This window comes from Cervus canadensis, chromosome 33, assembly GCF_019320065.1.
Source record: "Cervus canadensis isolate Bull #8, Minnesota chromosome 33, ASM1932006v1, whole genome shotgun sequence".
Lineage (NCBI taxonomy): Eukaryota > Metazoa > Chordata > Mammalia > Artiodactyla > Cervidae > Cervus > Cervus canadensis.
Genome location: NC_057418.1, coordinates 8028512 through 8042287, shown reverse-complemented (window position 1 = coordinate 8042287; position 13776 = coordinate 8028512). Strand labels below are relative to the sequence as shown.

Sequence of the window (13776 nt, the reverse complement as noted above, 5' to 3'; positions counted from 1 at the left end):
ATATATGAAGTTATCAATTGATTGCCTACTAAGTTTGATGTTAGTATGCTGCTATGATATAGCACTGGAAACTTGTGACTAATTCAGAACACAGTCTTTTTTCTACAGCGCTTATGACCTAGTAAGATCTAAATTATAAGTAATAAGCAATGGAAAAACCCCGTTTTATTCAGGAAGTATACTTTTTGTGATTTGCTTTGCTTCCTCTCTCTCCCTTTTCATTTTTATTTCCTATAAATGGAGAATTATCCTTACTTAATTTTTTAGGACTACTTTGTAAACAGGTATCATCTTTTTTGTTGTTCAATCACTAAGTCCTGTCCGACTCTTCGTACCTCATGGACTGCAGCATGCCAGGCTCCTCTATCCTCCACTGTCTCCTGGAGTTTGCTCAAATTCATGTCTGTTGAGTCAGTGATGTTATCTAATCATCTAATCCCCTGCTGCCCCCTTCTCCTTTGGCCTTCGATCTTTCCCAGCATCAGGGTCTTTTCTAGTGAGTCAGCTTTTCGCATCAGATGGCCAAAGTATTGAAGCTTCAGCTTCAGCGTCAGTCCTTTCAATGACTATTCAATATTTATTTTTTTTTTAGGGTAAAAAAAAGGTCATCTTTATCTCCCCACAACAAACTAATGATTAAAACCATAATATATTTTATATCACCTTTGAAGAGAGTGAGCACTGATGCTACTGAGAATGAATTTCATTTTTTCTTCTCTTTCAAACAGCTTTAAAAGGCAGATATAAAGCCCTAACATTCAAAAAAATAAATTTCAAATTTTCAAATAAGATTTTATTAATATATACTTGTGTGTAATAGTTATAAGTCATTTGACTTCAAGTACCTATATATATTTGGAGGCAGTATGGTATAACAATTAAAATGGGCTTGATGGCTGCATTTACCTTTTCCAAGGTACCTCAGTTTCCTCATCTGTAAAGTGAGGATAGTGATAATAATACCTTTCTCAGAAGGATGCTGTAAGCATAAAGCAAGTTAGCGTATGTGAAACACATAGAACACAATGTGTTTCCTTCTTTGGTTTAACTGTGGTCTTTTGTCCTGGAAAACTACAGCTTATTTATCTCCTTACAAGGTTTTCCAGAAATACCTGCCATTTTTCTGAACTGGATGGGTAATTCTCGCTTTGCTTCAGCCCTTAGGTAACTCCCAGACAAGTTCTAAGGGACGTACATTCAGCAACCAACATACCTTCTGAGACCAAGGACTAAGAATGTGGGTTGTAGGGGTGGGGGGTTCTGACTCTTCAAGATGGTCACTAAACTGGGATGGGGTGGAGTGCACGCAGCTAAAAATACTACAAAGCTTTCTTACAATTTTTAACTTACTCCCTCTCCCTTTTTTATTGTTTTTGGCTGTTTTATTGCATTTGATTGTAAACCTTTGACGGTTTTCCAGAGTTTTAACAAATTTAGTTGACAATGTTTGTTTACTGTTTGATGTTTCTGTCAGGGTCAGGAGCTTAGAGGTGCATGCTCTGCCATTTGGCTGATGACACCTTCCTAGATAAAATTTTGAAGGTTAGCTTGTCCATACTTTGTTCTTTCCTGCAAAAAAGACAAGAGTACCCAGAGGTTGTTCTAAGGCTAAACTGAATAATGAGGTAATTAATGTGTCTGGCCCATTGCAAACAGTCCATAATTTTTATTTTTTTTTTAGTAATTATTATACTGAAATAAACTGACTTGAAATGCTTGATATTCTAAGTTAGGGAAAATTTCAATACCAGATTGTAGTAACCTTTATTTCCCTTTTAAGACAGGTAAGGGTAGCACTATTGCTTCTTCAATAGTAGTCTCTTGCCTTTAAATATCTGGAATGTCTATTTGATCCTTGGCCGAACTCTGGATCCACAATTATATTTCATAAATATTACAGGATCTCTATAAGGAATGATAAAATATGAACTCAATTCATGTAAGGATTTCCTAGAGCCCACTGAAGAATACATAGAAAAGAAAATATAGACAGAAAGAAAAGGTAAAAGTAAAGCTGCATATGGAATACCTGCAAAGGGAAACAACTCATGCAGGATCTCCTTGGAATACTCACAGACTCACACTGTTATTCTGCTTACTTCCCAGGAGCGAGAGCTCAAGTGATCTGGCTGGGATCACAACCTTGCATCTCTTGAAGTTGAAATTTAGTACTCAGTAAAACTATCCACTTCTCCACATGTTATATAGATGTTTTTTCATTCCCTGGACATTCTCCTACTTATTTCTCCATGGGCCTGATGACCTACCCACTGAATACCAAAGAGATGTGGGATAAAGAATCGTTGTCAAGATGTATGATTAACTTGGCTAAACGTTAACACAGTTTTGCAATGAAAACCTTCCATCTCTGCCATTCAAACCTTTGTAAAAATGTATTTATGGTGGTTTTGCTTATGCAAAAACTGCATTTCATAATTGTCAGGTGTTGTTTTTAACATGTGTTTCATATCAGATACAAGAAAGGTCAAATGAGAGCTGAAAAAAAAAAAATGTTGGCTGGATCTGCTGTGAGTGAGTCTTCCAGCACATCTGGGAACCTCTGTAAAAAATTAACATTCTGGACTCATGGGAGGGCAAGATTATTAACTGTTTTTGCAGAAGCAGTGTATGTAAGCCAAGGCATATAAGAAATATTTTTAGACCTGTAGACCATTAAATACTGTACAGTTAGTCCATTGCATGAGAAAAACAGTGGGCACTTAAATGAAGATGTCTAGTTCCATTCACAGAGGAAAAAAAATTAAACTGTGCATTTGTTGGCAATTGCATTTGACAATTTAGATTCTATGTTTAAAGTGTTACTGGAAAATTGAATATCAGACTTTTTTATTAAAAGAAAATTAACATTAAGAGTTATAGCATAGAGCAAATTACAATCATATTGGCCTTGAATCTGACATAGCTTCTGTATAGAGAAGTAGAAATATTTCTCCTAGAACCTCACACAAAGTCTAGATCTTATTTTTTCTAGATCCTAGAAATATAAGATTAATAAATAAAAAGATTCTATTTTTTCTTCCCCTCCTGTCAAGTACCTTTTTGGAGGTAAGTTCAAGGAGAAAATTACTAAGAAATATATTGTCATTTGCAATGAGATATTCAAAACATTTGTTTTCCCCAGAAAACCTAGGTGTGGATGTTTGTTCATCGTTTAACTTCAGTATGCGAATCATTCTTTATGTTACCTTTAGAATGTACAATGACCTTGAAATAACCATATTTAGTTTCTCCCCTGTACCCAGTAGATAAATACGATTTAATCCAGGTTATTTCTGTTTGGTTGAAGTTGGTTTAAGCATGTTAGAGATCCCTGGGGAGCTTAAAATTATACTGACACTTTAGTCTCTTCTCTTCTTGCCTGTGGCCCGGACGCTGGTGTTTATTTTTTAAGTTCCTCCATGATTGAAAGCCACTGGAAAGCATGTGCTTAGATGGAGGAAAGAAATCTAATCGAGGACTAGACACGGATCAGTCATGGACAAATCCAAATGATTTATCAAATGGAGTCTGAATCCATACAGATAGTTTTGAAGATTACTTTTTCCCAGCCACATAGTGTGTTATTATCACAGACAATAATCTGAAAGACGAAAAGCCAATCATTAATAATTTTTCCAATAAATATATCAGTAATGGAGTATAGCCTACACAATTTTCTGCAGTTTTATGAAAAGAAAAAAAATGGTTTGGATGACAATGTCGAGAACTAAATATCAGCTCAGCCTGGGCTGGGGAACAGTTTCTTTCACTCCTAATTATTTATGGGAACATCAGCTACTCCGAGTTGACCCTACTCTTAATCATTTCAGTCCCCCTGTTGGGGGGATTTAACAATGACTTAGTTCAGCCCCTTATTAAACAGATGGGAAAATGGATTTCTGAAGAAGAAAAGTGACTTACAGAAAAAGATACAAAAGTTATTTATATTGTTTATAATATATCCACTGTGGTTAAGAGAAACTTCCTTGCATTTACTGTTTATTACTGCTTATCACTCTCTGTTGCAGTGCACAGGCTTTTCATTGAGGTGACTTCTCTTGTTATGGAGCACAGGCTCTAGGCTCCTGGGCCTCATTAGTTGTGACGGGTGGACTCTAGAATTCAGGCTCAGTGTGGCTTATGGTGGCTTATGGGCTTACCTGCTCCACCACATGTGGGATGTTTCTGGAGCAGGGATCGAACCCATGTCCCCTACGTTGGCAGGTGGATTCCTATTTACGGTACCACCAGGGAAGTCCTATTTATTTTAGATCAAAGTTGACAGAAATAATAACATATAGCTGTTTAGATCATGGGCTTTGGAGTCAGACAGACCTGGAATAAAGCATGGCAGCCCCACCCTTGACTGGGCATCTGACCCTGGACAAGTTACACAGAGCTCTCTTAAGCTCTGTCTCGTTATTGGAAAAACTGGCAAAGTTAAAATTAGGGTTAAATTTAGGGTTAGATTTAGCTTCTTCTAGGTTTCAATAATTGGTCAGTTATTGTCCACAATTATATAGTCAAATGTGTTAATAGGAATATCATGTTAGAGTGGCGTGTGGAAGAGAAAATCTTTTGATAGAAGAAATTTACTCTGTTAATTGAATTATCTATGCACAAATAATATTGGCAAAAGTAAAATACTTCTTTCTAGGCACTGTGATTGTTGAGCACTGAAGCTGGAGCTTTCTCTACTTCAATATCTGCATAACTTTAATCTCCTTCAGGTTTCTGCTTACACATCACCTCTGCAAAGCCTTTCCTGATACCCTGTTTAAAATGAAAACTTCTTTCCCCTTCCTGCTTTATATTTTTCCATGGTACTTAACACCATTTCATATGTAATTGTCTTCTTCATTTCTTAAAATGGTCTCTTGTAAGTTTCATGCGTCATAAAGGTTTGCTTGGCGCACAGTAGGTACTCAACAAACACGTGCTGAATGGTTGAGTTTTTAATCTCTAAGCAGTTAAAAATAAGGACCATAAATCTCACTCAAGCTATTCAAATGAAAAAGATAGTCATTATGCCAAAATAATGTGGTTTAACACGTATCTTTATTTCCCCTAGCGCTTTAACCCTTCTGAATTCTTACTGTTTTTAGTGTTTCCTGAATTCTTAGGAACTGAATTGAACTGAAATCAATGGCACAGTCAATAAACATGCATTGATTGTCTTTGCAGAGCTAGGCACAGTCTACAAACACAATGACCCCAAATAATTTTTACTTAAGAATTTAATTATATGCTTTGGTATAGAATTTATAAAGGTTTGACCTGGATTCCAGTCAAGCCAACGCTGTGTGCCTATTTTCCTTTGTGTTTTAACTCATAATTGCAGATGTGTTACTGTTGATTCTGGCAATATTATTAAAAAAAAATATGTAAGAAAATGGACTACCTTAAAGCATCCCAAATGATCATATATTGCTGTACTCCCTACCGATTTCATCTTATTTGTTACCTCCATCATGCTCATCTCAATCATCAGTGTTAGAAAATAAGTTCCATAAGGGCAGGGACATGTCCATTACCCATCTGAGCGTGTGGCTCCTATTATTGTACCTACTATACAATTGGTTGTCCACAAATATTTATTGAATGAAGTGGATAATTAAATTAATTTCAAAACTGAGGATAGGTCTAAGTCTTAAGAAACCTGTATCAGTTCTCCACTGAAATGTAACAGTGGAGACTTGGACTCCAGCCCTCGGTCCGCCACTAACTTAAGCTATGCTGCTCCCTAGTCCTGTTTCCTCATCCATAAAGTAAAGAGGAAGGAGAGAAAAGATTCCTCCCAGCTCCCCAAATTGCTGATCCTCCAAACTCTTCTACTGTCATACAACACAGAAAATATCTAATTTAATAGAGTGAAGTTGAACCTGGATATCTTGACTTTATGAAACTGAAACACTTACTGGGCCAGGCAGGAAACACATAAGAAAAATGGGTTGGGTGGTAAATTGCCTTAGGCAGGTCACAAGGGCTAAACTGAAAAATGTAAAATCCCAATAGGAATACAAGTGAAATAAAGCCACCAGAGGAAGATCAGTGGTCTAGTTTCTTGGAACCACAGTCTCTTCAGGGGCCAAGAATAGTCTCTATGCTCCATGGTATGTATAGGGGTGTAATTAACATCGAGCAACTGGACGAGGATGAATCACTAGGCTATAAATGATAAGACTTGTGATCTCTAGGACTTCCCTGGTTGGTGGCCCACAGGTTGGGAATCCACCTGCCAAGGCAGGAAACAGGAGTTAGAACCGTGATTCAGGAAGATCCCACATGCTACAGGCAACTAAGCCTGGATACCATAACTACTGACCCCATGCCCTACAGTCTGAATGCTACAGCTGCACAGAAGCCCGCATGCCCTAGAGCCCATTTTGCAACAAGAGAAGCAACTGCAATGAGAAGCTTGCACACCACAACTAGAGAGTAGCCCCCACTCTCAGCAATTAAGAGAAAACCTGAGCACAGCAATGAAGACCCAGTGAAGCCAAAAATAAATAATTTATTAAATTATTAAATAGAAAAAAGAAACTTGTGATCTCTGATGAGATTCCTCGACCAAGCTCTTGATCAGACTTCTGCAGTCCTTGTCCAAACTGTCATCTTTATGAGGGTGGAGGTTAGTAATACCACATCTGCTGGACTGTGGGATGTTTGCTGTAGTGAAATAGTGTGAGTGGATTCTAATCCTGCCCTGTGTGAGGTGGAGGATTGTAGCCCAGAGGTGGAAGCCAGAGAAACCTACCTGCCCTTGACTATGTAAGTTGAAACCTCACCACTAGGCACCCAAAGGGGTTGTAGTCTGAGCAAATTAGAGATAAAGCAGATGCTCCTAGGAGGACTGAAGACCCAGCACATACACAGGGGACCACAGGGGCTTGACAAACCTGCAATGCATGCTAGCTTAAACACAGTGCAAAATGATCCCTTTAGCTTCCAGAAACTGTGGACAGCTGAGACCACATTTGACCATCCTCCTGTTCACCAAGTTCTGAAGTTCTGAAATGTTCTGGACTCCTCTATCTTCCCTCATGTTTAGCCTCTAAAGTCTTCCCAAATGATCCCAGTCCCCCTTCATAACCATCCCTTCCTTCCCATATTCACAGTCCGCATTCCCATCCTGCTGTCACCCACTACCCTCTGATGGTACAGCAGCCCCCTAATCTCCGCAGTTTGGGTCTTTTCTGACTCTGGCCTCTCACACAAACTGCCAAGGCTCTTGAATTTCCTCAGGGTGAAGGACTCATTGACATTCAAAGCCTTCCACTATCTGGCTTCTACCTAGTCTCCAATCATTTCTCCCAGGAGCCTTCTACTTCCGTGAAATTGTTCAACCAACAGTTACTAAGACATACTTTGTTAAATCGTGCTTCCACACCTTTGTATGGTTCTGCCAATTTGTATACTTTCCTACTGCCTGCCCACCAATCCAAATATTGCCAGTAATTTTTTTTTTTTTTTGACCGTGCCACACTGCCCGCAGGATCTTAGTTCCCCAACCAGAGATCAAATATGTGCCCCCGTGCCCCCTGCAGTGGAAGCACACAGTCTTAACCATTGGATCGCCAGGGAAGTCCTGTCACTATTTTGAAAGCGTGTCAAATCTTCACCACTGAAGCCTTGTTTGACAGCTTTGCCAACACTGTTGCTTCCTCCTTTAAACTGACCAATTTTAATAACTATGCCACATGCTTCACGTCGGGTTTAGAGGTACTTGATATCAGGCTGCATATGATTTTGTGGTTGTCTATATGCTGTTCCCAAATCAGAACTCAAAATCCAAATGATCAAGTTTCCTTTGTGTCCTTATAAACATCAGGATTGCATCTGGGATTTAAATAAATGATTAATAAATATGCTTTGGATGTAATAAACCCATCCAAGAGAAAAAGATCAAGGAAGGGTTTTCTTCCTCCCAGATTCACAGAACTGAATTCAAAATTAATGTTTGCAGGTTGGTTTTACATCCAGTGGTAGTGTCCAAGGGACATTTCTAAAGCCTTACAACGGCAATTTGAGAAGAAAAATTTCATTTCTCTGGATATAAAGTTTTCTTGCTTACTTTTTAACATCATGTAACCTAAGAGGGGAAAGAAGGAAAAAAACCAAAGAGCCTATTGTTGATTTATCACTGCTTCAGCCACTTATGGAAGGTCTTGTGAAGACTCAGCAGGACTGACATCTGATCTAGACTTTTCTCATTCTGTGAAGTACCTAAAACTATGGGAATCAGTTTCAGAGCATAACTTACAAACAACTGCAGTTTATATAATTGTGAATTAATTTGCATAAACTTATGCTAAAAATATACTCCACGAACTCTATAGATACCTTGCTGTGGGTATTTTGGTGCTTGGGAATCATGAAAAATAGCATGTTCTTCTTACACGAAAAGCAAGAAGGCATTCTTGATAATTCTGAGTTTAACAGAAGCAACTTTAACAATGTAGAAGATTTTTCCAACAAAAAGTGATAAAGAATTATTCATAAGTAAATGAGATTTCGAAGAATGATGTCTGACACAAACACCACAATTAGCGCTGAATGCAGGAAGAATGCTCATACATGGCAATTTTCCCTAATGGGTCCATAGTTATAAAATCAGTTAGAACTTTCCAGGTAAAGAAGTATCAAAGTGTGGATAAGTCACAGTGCATTCTTTTCTTTCACAGTACTTTCAATTTACAGGCTCTTGGGAAACATTTTAATTACTCACATTTGGAAATAATGCTTGTAGTCCTTCCCAAGTTGTTCCTCAAAACCAGTTCCTTGTTTCTGGGGCTATTATCTGGCCCTGGCCTAAGAGCTCCTAAGGAATTAGCTCACAGACCCGAGAGGATTTATTCTGGAGTAGAGTGATCTCAATAAAGAGACTTAAAACCATTTCATGTGGAACATTGGAAGGAAAGAGCATCAGCTCACCTGAGAAGGGAAGGCTAAGGTGAAACATATTATCTATTTTCCAATATTCTAGGTATTATACTATCAAAGAGAGAGTAGATCTCTTCTGTGTAACTCACGAGTGAGCTAGAACCAGTGAGGAAAATTTCAAGTATTCAGATTTCAGTTCAACTTGTAAAGAATTTTCTAACAAAGGGAGAAATATTTCAGTGGAAGATGTAATTCCTTTGAAGGAATTTAGACTGGGGCTGTTTAGTGAAGTTTGAGGAGGGGTTTTGCTTTGCTGCTCAAAATGTTATCCATGGAATGCTGCTGATCTGCATATTCTTGTTTTCCCCCTTGAGATTTAAATTTTAATGATAATTTTCACCATGATTTGACTTCTGAAATTATGGTTCCTATCAATTAAAAATGTACTACATTACCAGAGACGTTACTTTGCCGACAAAGGTCCATCTAGTCAAAGTTACGGTTTTTTCCAGTAGTCATGTATGGATGTGAGAGTTGAACCATAAAGAAGGCTGAGCGCTGAAGAAATGATGCTTTCAAACTGTGGTGTTGGAGAAGACTCTTGAGAATCCCTTGCACAGCAAGGAGATGAAACCAGTCCATCCTAAAGGAAATCAACTCTGAATATTCATTGGAAGGACTGATACTGAAGCTGCAACTCCAGTTCTTTGGCCACCTGACTCATTGGAAAAGACCTTGATGCTGGGAAGGACTGAAGGTGGGAGGAGAAGGGGACTATAGAAGATGAGATGCCTGGATAGCATCACCGACTCAATGGACATGAGCTTCAGCACACTCTGGGAGACAGTGAAGGACAGGGAAGCCTGGTGTGCTGCAGTTCACGGGGTCGCGAAGAGTCAGACACACAGAAGCCACTGAACGGCAACAACATTACCAAAAAATTCCATTAATAAAATGTAGACCACTTACGTACTTATGTATGAAATATTTTGTGTGTGTATCTGATACACTAACAGACACAGGATGATGATTTATTAGTAGATGTTTTTGTTGTGGGTGGGGGTAAGAACACAATATGAAGTCTACTCTCTTAAGAAATTTTTCTGTGAAATACAGTAATGTTAACTATAGTCAGAACGTTGTTAGGTAGATCTCTAAAATTTAATCTTCTTACATAACTGCAACTTTATACACATGTTATGGCAACTCCCTATTTCCCCTTCCCCCCGACCCTAGCAGCCAACATTCTACTTTCTGCTTTTACGTGTTTCACTACTAATGCCTCTAGTAAGTAGTAACATGCAGTACTTGTTCTGTGTCTGGCTTATTTCACACAGCATGGTGTCTCGAAGTTTCATTCATGTCATTGCATATGGCAGGATTTCCTTCTAAGTCAGAATACTATTTCACTGTACTCATATACTACATTTTCTTTATCCATTCATCTGTCCATAAGCACTTAGATTGTTTCTACCTCTTGGCTATTGTGAGTCGTGCTGCAGTGAATGTGGGGGATGCAAAGAACCCTTTGAGATCCTGATTTCTACACATGCCCTGATGGTAGTTCAGAACAAGAGAAAGAGTTTGTGCCAAGTTGTAAATGAACACACCGCTTCCTTTTTCAATAAAGACTTGCTATGGAAAGAAAATGTCAACAGAACTAAACAATATAGTTAGTGACAGTCCTGCTGCAATAGAAGGTGTATTTTGAGTATCTTGAGAGTACTTTGACTATTGCTGGAATGGAAGAAATTTATTCTTTAAATAATAAATACTAGGGAATTTTCACAGTAATAAAAATATCACAGTGCTATATATACATATATATATGTAAATGTAACTTCCACTTTAATGCTAATATTTATATTTCCCCAGTTGAAAATATGTTTGAAAGCTAAACATCACGATCATAAAATCACACGCACACACACAAAAATATTAAATAAAATGATCATTTTAGGTCTCTGGTGTTTATTGAAAAAGTCTATTAGTTGAATGTGCATTAGGCAGTCTCTAGTTTGAATAAATAATATATATTGCATATATGCATGTGCTACTATTTTAAAATACAGATTCTGTTATAGTGATAAAATATAAGAATTCATTTTAAAGTGCAACTGGATTAAAAGTAGCTCTTCCTTATTATGTGTTTTCCCAAGCATATATACTGAAAGTACCATCTCTGTTATGTAGAAGTCCAAAATGCTTTTTATGTGATATAAGAATATACACTACATAGATACGCTTGCTAATCATGGTGGGGAGGGACTTTTGCATCCAGGCATGCAGTTTGCATACCACAAAAGGCACAGGAAGAGGGAGAAAGTGGGAGAGGAACTCCAGTTCCCATTCACCTTGGCAGTGAAATCACATCAGGCCTGGGGGTCACCATCCATTCCAGTTTGTCCAGGACTGAAGGGTTTGCCAGCATTTGAGGCTTTCAGTGGTACAAGCAGCATAGTCCTTGACGAACCAGGAGGGTAGGTCACCTTAATCAGGGCAGAGATGTGCTGTATGTGCAAACTTCAACCTTGGAATCTTGCCCATTGATCTGTAGGCCTGAAACAGTGAAGCCATTTTTTCACATCGCTTCTTTCCTCCTTATGTTTTCAAGGTGAAAGAGCCAAGTAATCATGCCAACATCCTGACCAAGCCTGACCCAAGAACCTTCTGGACTAATGATGACTCAGGTATTTTTGAAAAAGTACATTCTGGCCCTATGCTCTACAGGAAGCATGCTCTAGTAATAACCCTACACAAAGGCAAGGTTTGAAGAAAAATTTTGGCTTTGCTTGCTTTTTTCATTATACCTAGTGCAACACTAGAATGTACTTTCACAATCACTTTTTTTAAGTCCCTTTATTATCTCTTCTTTTGCAATATCTAAAGCATGTATACCATTAAATACAGCTTGGTGAATTATGTATATCCAAATGTTGAGGGAACAAAACAATGAGTCTACTTCATGGAGTAGAGGACAGAGAAATAGGAGAAATAGAGAAATAGGATAAGGTGGGCAAATACACGGGTTCCAGTGTCTCTTCCAGGGTGAAGAAAGTTATTAAAAACCCTAAGTGAAAGTGAAAGTCGCTCAGTCGTGTCCAACTCTTTGTGACCCATGGACTATACAGTCCATGGAATTCTCTAGGCCAGAATACGGGAGTGGGTAGCCTTTCCCTTCTCCAGGGAATCTTCCCAACCCCGGGATCAAACCCAGGTCTCCCGCATTGCAAGCAATTCTTTACCAGCTGAGCCACAAGGGAAGCCCATTAAAAACCCTAAGGCAAGTCATATTCCAAATACTCAGTGAAGGGCAGGTATGATTTGTGCTATCAGTCCCAAAGTATACATCTAATCAGAATCAGAAGAACGCCACTTTCTGAGTTTGGAGAATATGCTTCTGTTGTATACTTAAAAACTGCACTCCGACCAAAGGTAGAGTGTGCTTTTACAGGAAACTGAAGATGTTTTTTCACTCTTTTTCACAAACACATTGAGCCGTGAGGCCTAATGACATGAAGTAATGACACTAGAAATGAGAAAGAAGCAAAATAATTAAGACAGTGATACTAGAGCTTTCACCGTCTCTATTTAAATAGGGTCTAATTAAATGGAGAACAGTGGTGACACCTACTATTTGTATTAAGTCTCCTGGTTTTATGAAGTATGCTCGCAAAAAATCCAATTCAAGGTTTGGGCCAACCCTGTGAAATAAGAGGGGCAGCCTGTCCTTACACCCCATTGTGTGAGAGATGAGATCAGGTGCTGAAAGAGGGTAGCTGACATCCAAAGCTGATGAGCAGAGAACGCCGGGGCTGGTGGTGGGATGGAGAGCCTGCATGCTCAGTTCTGTGTTACTCTCCCTAGGAAGAAGTAGCTCTCCTTTGAGAAGCAGCATGAGCTAAATTGGTGCTTTAATCTTTTATTTATAAAAGATTGTCAAAGACCATGCTTATTTGCAAAAGCGGGAGGGGTTGAAGAGGAGAGTGAAAAACACTCTGCTGCCTTTTTTTCTTTTCAAAGACCAGGTTTATAGTCTAAACTTATTATCAGTTTAATCTGTCAAAAAAAAATGTTCTTTCTTTTTTTATGTCTTTTGAAGAAAGATGAAGAAGCATGAAAGTGAGTTGGCCTTTTTATGCCATCATTGCAGTCCATTAGTAGTAGTAGAGCCACAAAATAAACCATCCACTGGCTAATACTGCTGTTAAGATCTACAGCACTTATGTTCTAAAGAAGCTATATAGAGCAAAACATTATAGTTAAAATATAAATGATTCTTAAAGTTAAGTAAAGAGAATGAGATGAGAAGAGAATCTTTACAGGCCAGATCCAGAAAATGATGCTCAGGCACTTTTTGGAGACGAAGAAATTATGTTACAAGAAAAATAAATGCAGGACATGTACAGAAATGGTGATGGGAATCATTCAGAACTACTCACCTTAGAAACTCTGAAAATTGTTTGTCTTATCAGTGGGGTTACAAAGAGAGTATCCCTTCTGTAGTAGCAGGTCATCTAATAAAGATCCTTTCCAATAATCAATTCCGAGGCCTATGTCTAATGCTTTGGTTGGAGAAGGTAGTTATTCAGTTACTGAGACGTGGATTTTAAAATCTCTACCTGTAGTGGTAGAATGATCTTTTGCTTCTTAAAATTCAGTCAATTTTTGCTTTACCTATTTTGAAGTGCTAATATTAAGCACATACACTTTTATAATTGTTATAATTTCCTGATGAATTGTATTCCTCTTTACCTCTGGTAAATCTTCATTTGAAGTTCTGTTTTTTGTTTTTTTTTCTGACATTAATATAACCAAGTCAGCTTTCTGATGCCTACTTTTCACATGGTATATATCTTTTCTATCCATTTACTTTCAACCTATCTGTGTCTT

At 38.2% G+C, this 13776-nt stretch overlaps 1 protein-coding gene across 1 annotated transcript in view; it reads left to right on the top strand.

The window, feature by feature from the left end:
- The window catches only part of SGK1 (serum/glucocorticoid regulated kinase 1), a 111136-nt gene that overhangs the window by 71715 nt on the left and 25645 nt on the right, over positions 1-13776 (top strand). The window contains exon 3 of the mRNA XM_043457223.1: positions 11498-11573. Coding sequence (XP_043313158.1) covers positions 11498-11573 — 76 coding nt within the window. The remainder of the gene's footprint in view (positions 1-11497; positions 11574-13776) is intronic.